We start from the raw sequence: 19,744 nt of genomic DNA, 5'->3' as shown, positions 1-19,744 counted from the left end.
TCTATAATTTCCTTTTCAACTATGGGCTTCAAAAACATAGAACTCATGTTCCTTTCGATTGTATTATTATTTATAGTGACGGATGTATCATCTGTACAAATGCTTCGTGCTAAACTAGGACCAACATTCACAAAAAACCTATTAAACTTCTCTACTGCATCCTCCAATCTATTGACCGGTGTGTCATTATCCATAAAATATTGAGGGTAGTTACTCTTGCTGGGACTATTTCTAATCAATTTATTTAATATATTCCAAGTACCTCTCATGTTATTTTTATTATCCTCTAATACTTTAGAGCAATATTGTTTCTTATATCTCCTCAAAATCTCAGTTAATTTGTTCTTATACGACTTATATTTTTCTTCCGCCTTCTTTGATCTGTACTTTATGAATTCCTTATATAACACATTCTTCTTTTTACATGCATTCTGTAATCCCTTACTCATCCACGGTTTCCCACTGTAATTCCTCTTGTTTTTATACTGCTTACGAGGACAGTTCCTGTCATATACTTCCATGAATATATTTAAAAATTGCTCGTATGCTTTGTCTAAGTCTTCCTCTTTGTATACTGCATCCCAGTCTTGCCCCATAAAGTCCTCTTTTAGCCTCCTTACAGCATATTCGTTCATCACCCTCCTATAAAAAAAAGTTTGTTTTTAGCCTTTCCTTTCTAACGTGGCAGTCATAAACCAAAAATACAGGTAAATGATCACTGATATCATTTATAAGTAATCCACTAGACATTTTGCTGTCAATATTTAAAATGTCCTTCCAGCGTCTTACTCTGTGTCCTCCACCTGCGTAATCTCCTCCTCAGCCTTAGATAAGTGCGCAGGATGAAAGAACTGAAAAACAATATAAGAAGCAAAACTTTAGCTCACTTAATTCATGAGTGATTGATATGAGTGTCTGTGTAGAGTCTGTGTTTGTACTTACGTTGAATGTGTCATTTTTTTGCAGGAATTGTATGTATTTTGGAGGGGGGCGAGGAATCGGAGGAAAGAGCAGTTTAAACACCCTGAAACATGCATATGCATAGAATCAGTAAAAGTGTTAGTACACATTTTAAACTCATTCTGCTGCCAGCTGCACTGGATAAAATAATACTTATATGTATCTTTTATTAAAAAATAGTTGGCAAAAAAGTGATTTCACCAAAAAAAGTACTCATTCTGTGTATAAATGAGCGCATTTGAGTGTGTGTGAGGCCAGATAACCAGTCAACAGGTTAAAGAAAAAGACAGGCATAGTACCTCTGATGGCACACCAACAGCAGCACAGCCAGGAGGATCATGGGTATTACAAATGAAACTGAGAGGATCACCAGCGTGTTGAGTTTGTAAACCGACTGCTCCACTACTACAAACAGAAATAGATCATTGTACTGAGGTTACATATAGCATTGTGTATTCAGGCTTCCAGGTGTCAACCAACGGCCAGAGATGGCCAACAGCTGTTTGAGACGACTTTAACACTGCAGTATACTCACTGACAGTGTGACTCCAGTCGCTCCAGTGAGGCCATTGTATGCAAAGGTTGTTCTTCATTGTCCTTATCCTCACTCTATAGGTGTAAGCTGGATCTGCATTATGGAGTGTGTAAGACCGCTGGTTGGTCAAGTTTCTAAGACTCTCCTGTTTGAAAAGATTTGTCAGTAAACAGTCAGTAGATTTATCTCATTTCGCCTGTTCTTCACTGATCAGGTCTCACTTTGCATACTGGGTTCATTGTTCCTATTAGTAAAGTATTTTCACCAGAAAATAATGTGATACATGATTGTTTCTATAATAATCAATATTTTTTGTAATCCACATAGAGAGGCATACTCTACCTGGTCACCCAGGTCCAGCTGGTAATCAAAGCAGTCATCTTTGCTGGTGAAGTGACTGTGGGGCAGATCCCATGTGACCAGCAGGTCTCCATCTTTAACTGATGCAGACAGGTTTGGTGGAGGAGACAGGACCTCTGTGGCAAACACATCCACAACATCGGTAAGTGATATTTTATTCAGAAGGTCTGCTGTGGACTCCCTAAAACATACAACCTCAACATAACCTGAAAATAATTTGGTTCAGAGATATTGATTGCATATATGGCTAAACTTAACCCCAACTAACAAACAAAGTGCCAGTCAATGTACAGTACCGTCAGCCCACTGATTCACAAGAAAATGTTTTTTTTTTAAGTCTGAACAATAGATGAGAAAAAGGGGGAGGTGGAGGTGAAAGTTGTGTGTTGCCTTATCTTAGGAAAACCATCTTACTAATATGGGCATAAAGTTGTGAGCTCATGAGAATAAAGTTGTAATAATATGATCCATGATATTTTTCCCCATGCTGCTCCCAGTCCTCCCTTTTATAAAGTCAAAATTGGTTCTTCTGCTAATGATAGGCGCACATGGACCTCTGGTCTTTACAATATAAGAGAGTGACTTAAAGTTTCAAAGCAATGTAATTTGGTATTTGTTCATGAAGCACACTACAACAAAATACAGAGACAGTATCAACTTTTGATCATGCTGGCTGGCTCTATGGATGGCAATGTTTGTCTGTGTGTCGGTCCAGAATTAAATATCTTAACTAATTTATGCAGACATTCATACTGCCCAGAGAATCCACTCATGTTAACTTAATGTGAGAAGTGTAAAGGCCAAGACAAGACAGCAAACCAATGCATGTAACTGACATGTATCTATGCACTTTCATTCAAAGATCAGCCAGTCATAGTGTCTAATATAAACACTGTTGCCTTTTGTGAATTTGTGTAATTTCTACAGATAAAAAAAGGATACATCTCGACCGAGCATTCCTTACTTCCAATCCATGTTATACTTCTTATGAATCCAAGCAGACTGATCATGTCAGCAGACACCCATTTTCCAAACTAGTATAACATGTATTTTGTCTACCATGTGTGCTCTACAGGGTTCACTTTCAGCTGACATAACCTACAGATAGTACTGCATGTGGTACATTTAGATATTATTTACTATCTATAGATGACCTTATGATTCAGGTGGAAAGAATTGAAATAAAGCGCTACCTGGTGTATTTTTCAAACAGTCCATGCCATTGAGGACCATCTGTAATGTTGTCACTTGCAACTACTCATAAACAACTCAAGAACATTTTGTCTTGGTGTCTTACCTTGCTTTTCTGGTTCATATGTGTAGGTGTAGGCTGTCCAATTGTCATGCAGGGTCATGTTAAACTGAACAATTACAAATTGGTGGCCCTCATGCTCAGGCAGAATCGTAGACCATGATCCAACTCTTTCCTCAGATAAACGGCTGAAAGCCTGAGCCGTTTGTTCACCTTCACAAATACTGTGTGAATAGACATACTGTATGGTAAATATGTTAAACAGTACATCTCTTAAAGGCAAACACTACTCAGCTTGTTATTGATAAAACCTTTGCCATGCGGTTAATATGGCATGTAAAAATATGAATACCTGATGTGAACAGAAAGCTGTGTATCCTTCTGTAAAGTGTGGAATGCCCAGGAGCAGTTGAGTATTTCTGCTGGGTAAAGGAGGCAGGTGAAGCATTCATTTACATCAGCAGTGTCGCTTTGGCAGTCAATCGGATGGGAAGAATCCTCCACACATAACTGAAATATTTCCACAAATATAAATAACAGGATATAGACATTAAAAATACATTTAAATTTAAGCAGTGAGCTTGTATTGTGTCTGTGCTGCCTTTAGTTAAAAGAACATTTTGATTCTTGCCTCATCAGGGCACCAGTCCTTGTGACAGATACCAGGAATGTTGCTCTCTGTTAAAAGAGAACATACAGTGTACATCTGGAGTTATTGCCAGTGGCAGAAGAAGTACTCTGATCCCTTAAGTAGCAATACTACAGTGTAAAAACACTAATAAGAGCATTCAAAATATTACTTAAGAGTATATCTGTGCAGATTCTCAGTCATCCAGGTCATAGTAAACCGCAACCGAAATAACCTTGGAAATCCACTGGACTTGGATTTCTAGATCGAAGACGTTTCACCTCTCATCCAAGAGGCTTCATCAGTTCTGTCTCCGACTCAACACCAGTCAGTCAGAACTGATGAAGCCTCTTGGATGAGAGGTGAAACGTCTTCGATCTAGAAATCCAAGTCCAGTTGATTTCCAAGGTTATTTCGGTTACTTAAGAGTACAAAGGAAGTTGGCTTTCTCAAATGCTGTATGCAAGTAAAGCAGAAACAAACACCACCCCGATAAAAGCAAGGTAGCCATAAACATCTGACAAAAGTCACCCACCACACTGGGAAGCAAACAAAACCAGGAAAGTGGACCAGGTTACTGGATGGACAGGAAACTGCTTCATAGCCAACCTGGATGTTTTACACACACATATAGACACTAAAGTAGAGAAACAGATGAGCAAACAGCACATACCCACTTACAGTAAGTGATGTATCAGTTCGCACTTAGTAATTTCCTGGCTTTTCATACTTCCCTTTTTAATAATGCTTACATTTCTAGTAAGACGTCTCAGTGGGCACATCATTAACTGCTTTCCTCATGAGTGATAAATCTACATTTAATCTTGAGTTTTAACAACATTCACATTTCAACTTCCTACAAAAGCTTTTACATTTTATTCAAAATCCCAAGAGAAAGTTAGTGTTTTGTTTACAAACTCAGCTCAAAAATGATAAACAAACATGCCCATGAGCTATTATCCCCTCTAAGCTTTCTCATGAATAAATTCTAAATCCTACTATAGTAGCATTATTGTAAGTAGTGTTAAGAAACCGCTACCTGCTGTCGTGAAAGTCGTCTTCTGAGTGCACTTACCAAGACACTGACGCCTCTGGGGGAAAAGCAGAATGACGTCATATACTGTACAGAGGAAGCTATGGGCCTCTTTGAATATTCTTTTTTTAGTTTTCATATAAATACAGCACAAGATTTCAAACCCCCTGTACTTACCTTTAGGTGTCAAGCACCTTGTTGATGGCAAATATTCATAAAACTCAGCACAAGGCAGAATTAATCCCTATTTAAAATAAATATGCCAACTTCTTGATAACTATTTTAGACTACTCTTAGCCAACAATTTAAAGATATTAATAACAATGAATTGTGTTAGATACCAATAATCGGAGGACCCAAATGCAGGACACACTGTCAGGTTAGTTGGTAGAGAAGGCTTCAATGGCAACAGTACAGACACAGCACAGGACAACAGTGGAGATGGTGTTCAGGTGTATACAGAGTGTAGCCGCTGTAGGCATGCAACAGGTAGTGAAGTTGGGGAGAGTGAGACAGTGAAAAACAGGAAGTCCCTTTCAAAATAACAGTCTCTAGTAGGAAACCAGGCATGAACATAACATTTTATTCCTGTCATTCTGGAGAAGACTTTGGAAAAGTGTCATGAACTTCCTGTGGCGTTGGCGGGACTTCCCATAATGCTCCACGGGGCGGGATGTACAGTAAATAGTTCGTGTGTCTGTGTGCCTCAGGTTGTATTTTGTTTTGACAGTCTGGATTAGACCAAATAAATTATTTTCCTGTTATTACTGTTCTAAATGAATCCACTGCCAAAGACAGGCATTTGTTAAAACTTGAACGTTCCTGGGGCACAGCAGAGCCAACGCCTTCAAGGCGATTATCTCCAACCAGTTTTTAATCGAAAGCGATCTGAGACTGCGAGCACCAGGAACTCCATGAAAAGCAGTCTGCTTTTTTGGAAGGAAGACCCTCTGACAGTAGGTTTATATAAATACCGTGTACGTAACATTATAAGGCAGCCTGGATTCATACTGTTACATGAAGCTACTGTAGTTACTGTAATTAAATTACTAAATGTGAATGACCAGAATGCTAATCAGTGGTGAAAGTCAACAGTAGGCTACTTTCCTTCTGAAATCAGGAAACGGTTTTGCTTGGTGCCTGTTCATTAAACAGCAATATGTTATGTAATGGAAGTTATGTTGAAGAACCTTTAGAAAAGGTTTCAAGGTCATAAGTGTTGACTTCTGTTATAAAGTTTACACTGTCTGGTTTAAATGTATGTTAGGACTTTTCAGCTTTATTGCTCAGTTCCAAACTTTTTTTTAAATCACAAAGTAATAAGTTGCATTATTTTGATTAAGTAATTAAAATAGTCATATTACTTATTAACAGCATAATTAGTTATTTATTTAATTTCATCCCTTTGGGCAAAAACCTGAAAACAACATGCCCTTAGTCAGTGGGTAGCCTGCTGTGTCAGGGTTGGCGAGTAAAGCTGCCAATAGTGTCTGTGGTGAACTCAATTATCATGCCAGACAAGATGTGGCAGATAACTTCTCTTTACTGAGCACGATAAACAGTACACCATACAAAAGTCCAGAAAACATACTCGAGTCGATAATACCAGTCCAGGGTCAACACCGGCAAACTCACACAGCCAAAAAATCCAAAACAAGAGGTCAGAGAAGGGAGTCCGATGGTCGGTGCACATTAATCAAAACAGAATCATGAGGGTTAGGCAATAATCGGTGGTCAAAGGCAAGCTGGGTTCAGAGCAGGAAATACAGGCAACAAGAATAACACAGGAAAGTCTGAACAATCTGGCAGCTATATACTGTTTTTAGCAGGTGTGGGTAATCAGAAGCAGATGAAACCAATTTGGATAATGAACTAAAGTTCCTGGGAGTCAGGGTGAGCTGGGGACAGGAAGTAGTATCAAAATAAAAGTATGACAGGAAGCAAACAGGACAGAATCATGACATTCTGTTCTTGGTCTATGTAAGGCTTATCATTTCACAAGTGGTGATCCTGACTGTTATCAGTCTGTAGTGCGTGATGTACAATCATGTTAGAAAATTGAATAAGTTAGGTTGAATTTGGTATTACTTTTGGATTAGAGACCACTTTAATTGCACTCATGAGTGATTTAAATCCATAATTAGGCCTGTAATTTAATATGTGCCAGATAGTCACTGTAAAACGCTACTACACTGTTACAAATGTTCAAAAACGGCTTTCAGTTCAACAAATTCTTCCCTTGAATAATATTCTTCATGTTTCTGTTTTTCTGTCTCAGGTTCAACATGTCAGCCAAAGATGAGCTGCGGTGCAATAAAATAGCCATTCAAGCTATTTTAAAAGGAAACTACACACTAATCCTCCAGAAGATTTATGAGAAAAAGATGATAACCGAATGGGAGTATGACGACCTTAAATGTATCAACAAGGCAGGAATAAATGAGCATGTTGTGGAGCTCATGGATAAGATCATGAATAAAGGAGAGACAACCTGCAAGAAATTCCTGAACCTCCTGCAAACTGATGGGGACATTACATCAACTTTTCCTGCGCTGCAAGAACTGTTAGGCATCCCAGACAGTGTACCTTTATCTGAGACTGTCCAAGCTTCTCCAAGTGGCATCAGTGGTATGTTGACATCCGTATTCTAATTTGGTAGAAATGACTGTAAGGTTTATATTTGAAGTTGTAATTCTTTTTCATTCTGATTTCCCCAGATGTTCCAACACAAGAAAGCAAGAGACAAAAGGTGAGGTCTTTACCTGATATTCACATAGCACTCAATGCGTGATTGAGCTTGACTCATTATGTTTAATTAGGCTTTGTAAAAGTGACACAAGAAGGGGTTTATGATATGGTCGCAGGATAGCAAGCTACTGATTTCAGTGTTAGCTGAGATGGCTACATGGATTTATATCATGAAGTTATATTGGTGCAGTTTTCAGCTGATGAGAGAGTTGACAGAGGAGAGATTTACAAACGGACGCTGGTTTGGTATTCTTTCTGTTTGACTGGTATGTTGTGAATTTATTATTTATGTCAGTACGATAAGGATTCAAACCATGACCTTTTGTGCTTATAGCTAAATCATGCCAGAATGTGTCATTTGCACTCCCAGTGTGGTTGTAACAGTCGCTGGCTAAGCTAAGGATGTCACTGTGTTGCTACTTTAGGTTATATTAATCAGCTAGTTACATCCAGGCAAGTGACAATTTGTGACAGTGAATTACATTATTTTAATGCCCACCAGCTGAATGTGTTGTAGTCTCTACTAACTTTGTCATTTTTATCCTGGAGTCTGGCTCTTATCACCTCGGTTTGGCATCTGCTACAGCTGCAGTGATGGTATGTCTCTCTCTTCCTATCAAGCCACACTCAACAGTGTGTTTTATTCAATTTCAGACATGTTTTTGAACAGCATGTGTCCTATATGTGATAGAGTGGCAAAGTGTTTTTGTTTTGTTTTGTTTTGTTTTTGCAATATGACCTTTTCAGTGCAAAGTCATTCTTTCTCTGCCGGTGTTCACAAACTGTGCTGGCTATAAATGTGTTGTCTACCTGTCCTGTAGTGGAATTGTAATATAGTTGGGCTGTGTTTACAGTAGACGTGAAGCAGGCAGTCACCTTGGTGAGATACATTATTTTAGCGCTCACCAGTTGAATGCTGCCCAGTAACTTTCTTAGACACTGTGTGATGCTTTCACGTTCATGAGCGGTGCCAACAGGGAGAAGCAGGGCTGGGTGGAACGGAGGCGGATCCTTCTAGAACCTCATGCTAGCACTAGCTAGATTTTGAATTAATTAATTCTTATTGTAGCTTTAAGAATATCGAGTTATCTCTTAACTGAATGTCTTTGTGTGTTTGTTTATAGGATGAGAGGTATCAGTTGAACAGCCAGCCTGTCGGCCTTTGTGTGATCATTAACAACGAGAAATTCATTGGTGGCGATGTGAGATGTGGAACCAACAAAGATGCTGGTATGACACAGAGCACACAGGTTATTTATTCATCTTATTTATTGGTTTTTGTGTCTTAACCAGGGTGTTCTCTTACAACATTCCCTGCAGAAAGTTTGGCAAAGGTGTTCAGCTGGCTGGGGTTCACAGTGCTGATGTGTAAAGACCAAACCCAAGAGCAGATGGATCAGGCTCTGAAATACTTCGCTTCTCTGAGTCAGCCACCAGAGTTCAGTATAAAGGAGTGGTTTGGAAATGAATTCATTGATCTTCAGAAGCCTCTTAAGCATGGTGATGCTTTCATCTGCTGTATTCTCAGTCATGGTAACAAGGGTGTAGTCTTCGGGACTGACCAGAAACCCCTTAGCATTAAAGAAATAACTAGAACTTTCAAGGCGACCGACACATCAGCCCTCACCAATAAGCCTAAAGTGTTCGTGATCCAGGCCTGCCAGGGAGAGAAGATGCAGCGTGGAGTGCTGCCAAAAGATCTGAAGACTGATGCTTGTCCACTGTCTGTCCCGGAGGAAGCTGATGTTCTGGTTGCTCTTGCTACTGTTGAAGATCATCCAGCGTATAGACACGAAACAAATGGGAGCTGGTTCATCAAGTCTGTTTGTCAGCAGCTAAAGGAGGGCTGTAAATGGTAAATGTATATTTAGTAGGTGTTGTTGCTTGAAACGTCAAGCACTGAATAACAAGCATTATTTTTTATTTTGTAGATCTGATGTCATAATTACTATGCACACAGATTATGTACATTTGATTCAATTATAATCTGCAATGATATTGACACGTTTTTTTTTTTGTATATTGTTTGTTGTTTTAGTGGCGACAACATCACTGACATCCTCACCAAAGTGAATAATGAAGTTGGCCAGGAGGAGGGCTGCTCCCGTCGACCTGGTTCAGTAAAGCAGATGCCTGAAGTTAGGTATACCCTGACGAAGAAGCTTGTGTTGTCACCGCCTTCAAACTGAAGCATAATCACTGGATATAACGCAAACACAGTATGCAGTATGTCTTTAAGGATGTTTACTTAACTAGGGGAAGGGTTTTCTTACAATGTTTAAAATCCTCTTTTATCTCTCTGAATCTTTTAAATTTTTTATATCATATTACAACCTTGTCTTTTATACTGTCACAGATTTGCATTAGAGAGTAAATTTCAAAATGTAATGGTCACTGCTGGGTCAAAATTTTAATGAGGTGTTGCTGAAGACTGTCCTGTATTTGCTGTACTGTATATTTACTGCATATCAATTCACAGGAACTCATTACAAATAAAAGCCCTAAATGCTGAATCCTGGTGTCGTTTACTAGTCTAACAAATGAGATAGCATTACATTATAAGGCAATGTTTTTATTCAAGCAAATGAACACTTCCGACTAAGCAATACCCATGTTTTCAAACCAATCCAGTGCAATTTTAATACATTTGGGGACTGCGGTAGGTTATATTCATTAAAAACATGGAAATGTTGCTATATATTTGTAAAAACACTAACACTTTGCTTCCTTTTTAAATGTTTAAGTGGTTAATCTGGATGATAAGTCATACATCTTATTTTATGTAATAGAAAAGTACTTTAATTATATATATATAATGTTTCATTAGCATTTTTGTCTTTATCATGACCAACTTTTCTTTTTCTGATGGAAATGGGTTTCCACACAATAGGCTGTAGCTGTAGCTCAATGATTCTTTGTTCATTAATATATAAATGAACGAAACTATCTATTAACTTCTTTTTATTGTCCAAATACAATTCAAGTAATGATATCCCATATTAGAATAATCTCAGATTTCCGTTATCCCTGTGGTCTTCCAATAGAAACATTTTGACTGGGGATTACGGTAGTTTGCTTCCAGATTCGTCCGCGCACATACTGCTTTACGGTCTTTATGGTACTGTGGCGTCGTTGCCATGACAACCCGTCTTCTTTTTTCCGTATCAGAAGAGACGGCATGTATAGAAGTCCAGGAAAATACTGCGCACTTTTAAAATTACAAAACAGCCTGCATATCGCAATAAAAACTGTCTTGCTAAACGGTTCCAGCTACGTAGGGACTTGTTTTACTACCGAGAGTCTCTGCCTTTGAGTAAGAGCAGCGCTAACGATGGAAACCCCGCTGGAAGAAGAGACTTCCGTCGGTGCCTCGGCGATAAATGCAGGGCCGGAGCACAGAGAGGAGTTGAAAGCATCTGACCAAGCTCTCGCATTTATGGCCAGCATTGGTGAGTGAGCTGTCCTTTTATTTTAGTCGGGGGTGTCCACTAGGAGATGGATACTGAGTAGGCTACACATTTGGGTTAACACCACCTGGTTTGAGGTGCACTGGCCACATAGAACTGGCAAGCAAACTAATATCGTCATGTGAGCAATGGACACAAAATAGATGTCCCTCCACTTTTCTCAGAGCCTGCAGAGCTGCAGAAGTGTGTGTTTCCAGACTCTCTGGTGACTGTATCAGAGGGCGGCAGAGACCTGGGGAAGTTCACTGTGACAGTGGAGTTTGCCTGTAGAGTCCAGCGTCCCTGTCTGCTGCTACGTGCTCAGAGCCAAGGAGCCATTGATGATGCCCCTTGTGGAACAATTGTCACAGGTGAGCAGAGGCAAGGGCTGTCCAGAGAGGCTGACCTATATTGTTTCATTCCCTTTTAAATGTGTCACTGTGCCTTATCTTCATGTAATTCACCTTGTCATCATCAACAATTTAAGTTTACCTGTCTACTGACCTGGAGGTGCTGGAAGAAGATTACCATGAGTATGTGAAGGTGAGTCACATCCCAAAATCACATACTGTATATTGTCTGTGAATACATTATGCCCTCATTCTTATACCACATCTTTCTAGTATTTTTACTTTGCATTCCTGACTTTTAAACACTCTTTTTCCACTTCTCCAGCTTGAAGACCACAGTTTGGACAAGAGGTGTCACATGGTGCAGCATGACGGGCAGATGGTGATCAATAAGGTTACTACTATAGGAGAGGTGAGAGAAGAAATGATAGGACAGGAGTCAACTGTCTGAAATCACGACAAAACAGCAGTAAAGTTCTATCAGCCACGGGTCTCGGAAACATTATAAGTGACATAGATGCTAATATGATGGTTAAAAACCAAGTCAAAGAAAGCTGCTACCTATACCCTTTTGCCCTCATCTTGTTACAATGTGGTTGATGTTACACAACCGTTAAGATTTTTGCTTAGAGATGTCGACAGACCAAGTAATGTGTAATCCATTTTTCTGACTGTGTGTGTACAGGAGGTGATGAAGGAGAGTGTTTCTTATCCTATGTCTGCTTTAAGAGGGCTAGTAACAGAGGGTTCCAACTTGCTGTTGATGCGTCTGATCGCTCTGAGGAAGATGGTGCCAGAACACATGACCTTCATCTCTTTCGACCAGGGGTTATACATAACCCACACCATCTTTGTAAGTAATTGTACGTCTGTGCAACACTTTTTGATCAGTCAGTGAGTTAACTGAAGAGTGAACTAATCTGTGTGTGGTCAGAGTGAGCTGGGTCTGAAGCAGCTGGAGGTTGACGGTGAGGCTGTGGAGGTATTTGGGGTGGAGAGGACTGTTCACTCTGTGGAGGACAGCCCCACCATCTGGCAGTGCTACTTCTTGGATGATGGGTAAGATAAATGACTATATACATCTCTAGGCTCTTAGACAAGTTCACTGCCACCACTGTGGATGAAACAGGATATGACTGTTAATTCTATGTTACTACCTTTTTTTTAGTGGTGGCAGCTCTAAACCAGATTAGGGCTGCATGAGAAATTATCAAAATATTTGATTACCTTAATTTTTTGTCAAAAGTGTAGTAATTCACTAAACCTGGAAAATGTTAACACTTGTTTTGTTTTGGAAGATTTAGAGAAGGACGGATTTATATTTGCTGTTCATATCACTGTTGATGTGAGGACACTAAATGAGACTAGTGCATTGCTGACAGTGCACAGAGGCAGATTAGTTAGACAGATTGTGTAGCATTGCAGGGATAAAGGTTTAATCCGGTGCTATCAACCAGATCAGCTGTGTGGAGGTATGCTCCAGAAGTTACTAATTAATAACAAGGTTCAAAAATTGTTTTTGTTCTTGGCACAATATTTTCAGTGAATTGTTTACATGGCCCAGGAAAATTACTTCATGGCTAATACTAATCAAGGAACCACATCATTAAAACATAACAATTGTAAGATTAGTAAAATGTACAAGGCCTGGATTTCAACAAGAATTTAAGCAATGCTGACAAACTATTACAATGTGTGCAATATTTCCACAGGTCAAAAATTTATTGGCAGCCACTGAACATCAATGTATATCAAAAGATGGCTGCAAAATTCAGAGGCAAAAAAAAGTACAATTTCATCTACACACGAACGCACCATGATGTGCGTTCCGCGACTTTGAGTAGTTTTCTCTCTGGATTACTCAGATGTTTTTGAAATCTTTTAAGTCTGTGAGAGGGACAATGTCAGGGAGAGACAGAGAAAACCTCTGTTCATTTCTGTATTTGTGAGTAGAGTAGTTTTGAGTTGAGTTGTTTTTCATGTGTGTGTGCATACCGTACCTCAACGAATGTGTGTGTTTATGACTTTGATGTTCTTCACTTTGTGGAGAAAACCAAACTGTTAATATCTTCTGTTAAATGTATTTTTGAGCAGTTTCTGTTCTTTGATCAGGCACTTGGCCAACAGAGTGCAGGTGGGATCACCAGTCACCATGAGGCTCCTGCAGCTGCCATCACACCTAGAAAAAGGTAGTCATTTCTACACACATAAAAACTGATTACTGTATATAACTAAACAGAGTCAGTGATGTTTGTATGTGTTTGTGCTGGTCAGGTTTTGAGAAAATCCCCCTGGTATGGGAAGAAGACATGCAGATGCGATCCATGTTACTGGACAGAAAGGTGAAACTGGCTATAATAACTGACTCATTGATCAGCCTGACAGTACCTAAACAGTACTGTGTCCTCTCCAGCATCTCCTCTTATTCTTTAAATCAGAATATGAATATGTATGTATGTATGTATGTCACCTTGTGCCAGGAAGAACTGATGGCGGACCATGCCTCTTACCTTAGACAACATCCAGAGATCCGTGCCCTCATATCTGACTTCCTGCAGTTCTTGCTGTTGAGGAAACCAGACAATGTCTTCCAGTTCGCTAGAGAGTATTTCCAGCCTTTTGCCTCCCACCATACTCCAGAACAATGTCTGAAAGCCCACTCATTCTGAATGCACACTCAAGGACACATCTCACATACTTAAACACCAGTTGCTGTTTCTTATTTTGAAATTTAGAAACTGCATTTGTCAGTGTTAGTGACAGTGGTTTTAAAGGAAACATGGTGGAGATTAGCAATATCTTCCACAAAACTGAGACTTCATCTAAGCAGTGTGTTTTTGCCAAATAAAGTGGTTTGCTGGAGGTCAAGAGTGTGTGGTTTTGGTTTTTCTTTAGCGCAGTCAAATTTGTCTGTGCAAAGCACTTAAGCAGCAGGACAGTTGTCAGTTCACAATCAAACTCAGACTCCAAAATAAAAATGTAAAATGAAATATTTTGATAGTTACGTAATGAAATATCTGCTCCAGCCTTCTCCAAATTGATAAAACTGGAGCTGTAGAACAGTCCTGTAGACTGGCCATGGGCGGAAGCGACTATATAAAAAAACAACTGGTTTCCTCTGAAAGTGAAACCGGTTAAGTTATTGTGAAATTATAGCTACAGCTGAGACATAGTCCGAAGTTTTCTCCCTCATAAAAACTTTTTGCTGACTAACTGAAGTCTAATATTTTCGACTTCTGCTCGCAAACTCTCAGGAACGAGGTAAGTCAACCGCGGTAAGTTTAGGCGTCGTACGTTAACTCACCTGAAGTAACTTATCTAACGTTAGCTAACATTTGTACCATTTACACCTGTAAATTGCATCTATTGTGCTTATATAACGCTAGTCTACCGAGTAACGTTAAATAACAACACTTTATATATGTAGTTATTTCCTTAGGCAGGAGTACGATTTTTTTTTTCTTCATGTATCTTCTATTCCGTGAACCAAAACGTTTTCGTGGCTAGTTTTTTTTTCCCAGTTTGGTCGCAGCAGCACTTCCTTGTGAATTTTAGCAAGTGTTAGGTAAATGCTTAGTCATGCTTATGAGTTTCTACAGGGTACATCTGGTCATACTAGAGGTCGTGAGAATGTTTTTAGCTACACACCACTTAATCAACAGACACACACACATTGATTTGCTTCATGTTTTGACTACTGCTATGACCAGCTGCAAAGCTGGTAACAGAGACGTCTCGGTTGACGTTTCTGTGTAGTATGGGGCTAGCCCAACCGAGGGGATATAATGTATAGGCCTGGTGGGTTCAGGGTCTTTCATCTTACATCTGCCTGCGAGCAGGTTGGAGGTGGAAGATACCTGAGCGTGTAATGTTAATTTTACCTGTGATCCTTTGAATAAATCAGCACTGTTTTGAAGTTACTTGGACTGTCTCGTCTCTCTGAGTCAGTATGGTAAAAAGTACCGGGTATAACACAAGGAAAGTCCAAAAACACCACAAACGTATGATCCACCCTACAGAATAAATACTACAGGCCAACTAATATTGTTATTGATGGTAATAGTGATGGTTATTTATGTAACACTGGAATTTAAAAACTGCTAAATGATTTCCACAGAGCAAATAAAAACAGTAAAATTCAGACAACAGTAACGAGGTCACAGTGGAAGTGTCCTAACATAAACGCTGTGTCTCTGTAGTTGTAAACCTCCATGAGGACCGCACCCTGGTGGAGGTTGATAATAAAGGGAGAATGGCTCAGATATTATCAGTGTCAGGCCATAAAGGGTAATGGCTGCTTTAACAATTAGTCTGTAGTGGTCCTATTGTATTTTCTTAAATGTTCATCACTTACAGTGTAAATTTATTTCTTTTCATGTAACCACGTTGAGTATAATTTAGAGGTGATATTTAGTAGTGTGGTAATGACATTTAGTGTATGGTATGGTGTCTGGTGCCATATATCCTGACTGTAATATCTTGATGATGTCTTTAATAAATTTAAAAAATTGCCAAAACAACTATAGTGTATTAGTTTCACTTGTTTCATTTCGTGATGAAGGTACCTGTGTAAGTTATTTTTGGCTTCTCCAAAACACACACACTTTACACTCTATAATCTTGTATTTTGGTTCTCTGTCTCTTTTATTTCTGTTTCTCCAATAGCACCGGGCTGTAGGAAACTGTGAGCTGAGCACCAGGCCTGTGCTATTGGCAAAGTTATGAATAGGCTGACGCTGTCGCGCATAGACGATGAGCTGGACTCTTCTGAGGTAGCAGCACTTCGTTTCCTGTGTTGTGATGTTGTCAAAAGGAAACGTCTGGAGGGGGTAAGCCGCACACATCTTATACTGTTGTTTTTGCATTTGACTCAACCCCATGTCTGAGGGGAAAATGTGTCACTTAGCAGTTTTTAGTTTCTTTTTCTTTATCTGTTTATAAAAGATAGTGTGTTACCCTAAAGCTATCCTACATGGCATTCACCAGATTAAGAGTGCCATGTAATATTTTCCTTTTCATTTTGTCCTCACATCAAACCATGTTAATAATGAGACAGAATTTCCCCCCAGTTGATATTCTCTCTGGGGTTGGGTATCGTTTGGGTTTTTTCTGATACCGGTGCTACAATACGTTTAAAACAGTGCCAGTGTCTAAACAGTACCAGAACCAATACCTAAAAAAAGAAGGTGATCAGCTTTATTAAGCACTGTTCTCCTTAATACATCCATAAACACACACCTACGTGAGTGACTGAACATGAAGGATCATTTACAGAGATCGCTTCTCCAACCTGACGGTTAAGAACTCCGTAACACCTGATGAGGACACACTGTCCACTGTGGCCATGTAACTCCAAAAGATATACGGGGCATCACTGACAGATGCCAGGGCAGCGGCCATGGCCACATAAAACGTAGGTTGATGACATTAGAAAATATTCCCAGCTCTGTCCTCCAAGCTCCCAGGTAAATGGAACACAGCTTAAGTGTAATGAAAACGTTAACACCTGACATGCAGTGATGCTTCTGTTGCATGTATTGTCGATTTCACAGCACCAGGGAGTAAATATTTCAATCAACAGACATTTGCGTGGCACCAGAATGAGGCACCCAAATCTGCATTGTGATTTGGTCTGGTAGATACCGATTGTATAGGAACTGGTGCCATATTAGCACCGGGTTTTGGTACCCAACACTAACTGTCTCATTTTAAGGTTTGTTTTCTCATGGGTTTGTAAATCATTGTGGTTTTTGGTTGTTCTCATACAGGTTGTTGATGCAAAGGGGCTGTTCATGAGACTAGAAGAAAGAGGTCTGCTGGATAACAGTTCCTTCCTTTCTCAGCTGCTACGCACTATCCTTCGAACAGATCTCCTCAGCGTCCTGGAGACAGACAGCAGCTGTCCAGAGGAAACTGATGCAAGTCCCACCCTGTCAGCATACCGGTAAAAGTAGCAAGAATCTTACTTTAACTGGAAGAGACAGCAGTGCAGAATTATTACACTACATCCCGTTTTGTCCTGTTGTCTCTCCCTCTCTTGTTTTCTCTTTTCTGCTCTTCTGTTCTTTCTATCAGGGTGATGCTATACAACATATATGAGGAGATGACTCAGGAGGATCTCGAAAGAATGAAGTTTCTTTTGATGGATAAGTTGGGCAGAAGACAAATGGACATCTGCACCGTGAGAACCTACCAACCCACCTTACGAACACTTTGAAAATCACCTTGCTGCACCCACATTTACTTAGGAAATGATGACCTGTCCACTTTACTCTTTGATTTGGAATGAAAAGGCTTATAGACAATACCAAGAAATAAATAGATCATTAGTAGTTAACCTCTCTTAACAGTAATCAACATACCATACTGCACTTTTTATCTGTAACAGTGAACACTAACCAAAGTACATAATGCACTGGCATCATTTTTCTGAAGTGTAATGATAACTGTTAAATTTAATGCCAATTTAAGTGACCTGTTTACATTTTTTTTTAATCAACAACATATCAACAATGTGAATTTCTTTGCATAATAACCAGAAAAGTCCAAACTAGAAGGGTTTTAAGGATGTAGAAACATTTTGGTGGCCATTTTAGAAAATGCTAGAGATGCTGTTATTTCATTATCCTCAGCTTTGATCAACAGTGGCTGCCACTGTACGTCTTACAATACAACCTTCCTGTATCACATTTTGTGTGTAGGCTACATATTGTATTACAGCTGTGACCTGCAGCCATTTTGTCACAAAAAAGTTTAAGTAATATATTTTGTGTGGAAATTTTTAAATCTTTTTATCCATTATTTATAAACAGGTGTTTCTTTTGTCTACTTTCATTGCACCAGAAGTGACTTCTAGATTTGTGTTGTAACTGCAAAGCTACTTAAAATAGACATAATCAATTCTTTGCTCTTTATTACAGACAGCACTGGATGTGTTTACAGAAATGGAAAAGATTGGTTTGCTGTCGAATACAAATGTGAATGAGCTGCAAACAACACTGCAGACTTGCAGTCAACAACTGGCATCGAGAGTGCAGCACTACAAAGATGGTGAGATCCACTCACTTACTACAAGCACATGCACATTTAAATGTTACATTAACTGTGAAATTCATCAGGTGTTTGTATATGTTGCAGGGTTACCCCAGCAGGAGCAAACCAGTTTGCCACCTCATGACAGTATGGATTACCTGGTGTGTGGTTCTGCAATTTTTTTTTAAAACAGTTGATCCTCATATGAGCCAGTTTACTGACCGCTGTCACTGTTTTCTTCCCACAGAGGAACAACAGAGATTCTTCCCACAGAGGCCATCATTCAATACAACCTAGTGTACCAATATCTGAGACTCAGCCCAGCTGTAAGTCTCCCTATCCATTTTATTTGCAGTTACTCACTAACCTGCCATTTATTCACACACAGCCATTGAGTAAGGACACTTACTGTACTGGCTAATGACACCTCAGAACGACTTTGTCACTACTTTTAGATGACTATTTTTATCATACACATTCTAGGGATGTAATATTGTGTTTTTTTTTTGTTTGTTTTTTGTTTTTTTTCTTCAGACAAAGCAGCGAGTGTTTATTCTGACGCACAATCAAGCAGAGGGCCCCCCTCCCTTTTTGATGAGGTAACCATTCACACAAGCACAGATACCCTCAGTTCTTTCATCAGAACAGTATTCTTCATGGGTCGTCTGTGTGCCCTGTAGACGGAGTACTACACTCTGAATCACAACCCTCGTGGTTTGTGTGTAGTCATCAACAACGAGAAGTTCCCTGGACCAGAGCTGCAAGACCGCAGGGGAAGTCAGAAGGATGCAAGTATGTACCCCTGTATATGAAGAGCTATGTGATCAGATTTGTTTTGCTGTTAGCTACTAAGCCAAGCACTAGAGATGGTAATTTCAAATCTTTACAGTTTTGATAGATTGGAAACAACCAGTGGTTCAAAATCTTTCAAAACACTGGCCGTGCACAGCCTACTAGCAAGTAACTGAACTACAGCTACAGTAGAAACAATAGAACAAAACGTTGCTGTGGCGGTCATGTGACTGATGTTTTGAAACACTGTCACAAACTTCGCCTCAAAACCTGACGACTCCAGCGACCTCGAAACAGGTCGATCCTGGGTGTTGAAATTGCTGTCTCTACCAAGCACCAGTCAGAGTCATGGATGCTCAGTTAATACTTATCACATATAATATGGTGTAAAATAAAAACTAATCTACTTATTTGTCTCTCTTTGATATGACACAGGAGCTCTGGACGAAGTGTTCACCCGCCTTGGTTTTAAAATGATGTTACTCGACAATCTGAGTGCAGATGAGATACGATGTCAACTAAACGAGCTGGGCGCAATGAATTTTTTGAATCATGATGCCTTGGTGAGCAATTGTACACACCTTCAGAGCCTTATCATCAGTAACCAT

General features: G+C 39.5%; 3 protein-coding genes across 4 annotated transcripts in view; 2 read left to right on the top strand and 1 right to left on the bottom strand.

Annotated features, from left to right (window-relative positions):
• Positions 1–701: 701 nt before the first annotated feature.
• On the bottom strand, positions 702–4,829 carry LOC109974072 (uncharacterized). The gene is made up of 10 exons (XM_020624078.1): positions 4,811–4,829; positions 4,271–4,344; positions 3,739–3,785; positions 3,460–3,617; positions 3,153–3,331; positions 1,838–1,971; positions 1,496–1,640; positions 1,260–1,365; positions 943–1,024; positions 702–851 (listed from the first exon to the last, which is right to left on the bottom strand). The coding sequence occupies exons 2-10, from the start codon at positions 4,335–4,337 to the stop codon at positions 786–788; spliced, it is 984 nt and encodes a 327-aa protein (XP_020479734.1). The 5' UTR covers positions 4,338–4,344; positions 4,811–4,829; the 3' UTR covers positions 702–785.
• Positions 4,830–5,435: 606 nt separating this feature from the next.
• The window catches only part of LOC109974058 (uncharacterized), an 18,681-nt gene continuing 4,372 nt past the window's right edge, over positions 5,436–19,744 (top strand). Inside the window, 25 exon segments of the mRNA XM_020624065.1 lie at positions 5,436–5,724; positions 7,047–7,396; positions 7,486–7,517; positions 8,066–8,113; positions 8,641–8,746; positions 8,837–9,371; positions 9,555–9,692; positions 10,561–10,634; positions 11,148–11,333; positions 11,450–11,505; positions 11,638–11,724; positions 11,998–12,165; positions 12,247–12,371; positions 13,425–13,501; positions 13,587–13,654; positions 13,793–13,958; positions 16,002–16,141; positions 17,081–17,256; positions 17,388–17,493; positions 18,233–18,362; positions 18,450–18,505; positions 18,592–18,670; positions 18,879–18,943; positions 19,025–19,136; positions 19,572–19,699. Coding sequence (XP_020479721.1) covers positions 7,054–7,396; positions 7,486–7,517; positions 8,066–8,113; positions 8,641–8,746; positions 8,837–9,371; positions 9,555–9,692; positions 10,561–10,634; positions 11,148–11,333; positions 11,450–11,505; positions 11,638–11,724; positions 11,998–12,165; positions 12,247–12,371; positions 13,425–13,501; positions 13,587–13,654; positions 13,793–13,958; positions 16,002–16,141; positions 17,081–17,256; positions 17,388–17,493; positions 18,233–18,362; positions 18,450–18,505; positions 18,592–18,670; positions 18,879–18,943; positions 19,025–19,136; positions 19,572–19,699 — 3,201 coding nt within the window. The 5' untranslated portion in view covers positions 5,436–5,724; positions 7,047–7,053.
• catip (ciliogenesis associated TTC17 interacting protein) lies at positions 10,650–14,200 on the top strand. 2 transcript variants are annotated; one of them, XM_020624109.1, is made up of 9 exons: positions 10,650–10,965; positions 11,148–11,333; positions 11,450–11,505; positions 11,638–11,724; positions 11,998–12,165; positions 12,247–12,371; positions 13,425–13,501; positions 13,587–13,654; positions 13,793–14,200. In XM_020624109.1, the coding sequence occupies exons 1-9, from the start codon at positions 10,848–10,850 to the stop codon at positions 13,979–13,981; spliced, it is 1,074 nt and encodes a 357-aa protein (XP_020479765.1). In that variant the 5' UTR covers positions 10,650–10,847; the 3' UTR covers positions 13,982–14,200. The 2 variants fall into 2 exon arrangements, with proteins under 2 accessions (XP_020479765.1, XP_020479766.1); XM_020624110.1 differs by having other exon boundaries at positions 13,797–13,885.

This window comes from Monopterus albus, unplaced genomic scaffold, assembly GCF_001952655.1.
Source record: "Monopterus albus unplaced genomic scaffold, M_albus_1.0 scaffold319.1, whole genome shotgun sequence".
NCBI classification, from domain to species: Eukaryota; Metazoa; Chordata; class Actinopteri; order Synbranchiformes; family Synbranchidae; genus Monopterus; species Monopterus albus.
This window is presented reverse-complemented; position numbering and strand designations above follow the sequence as displayed.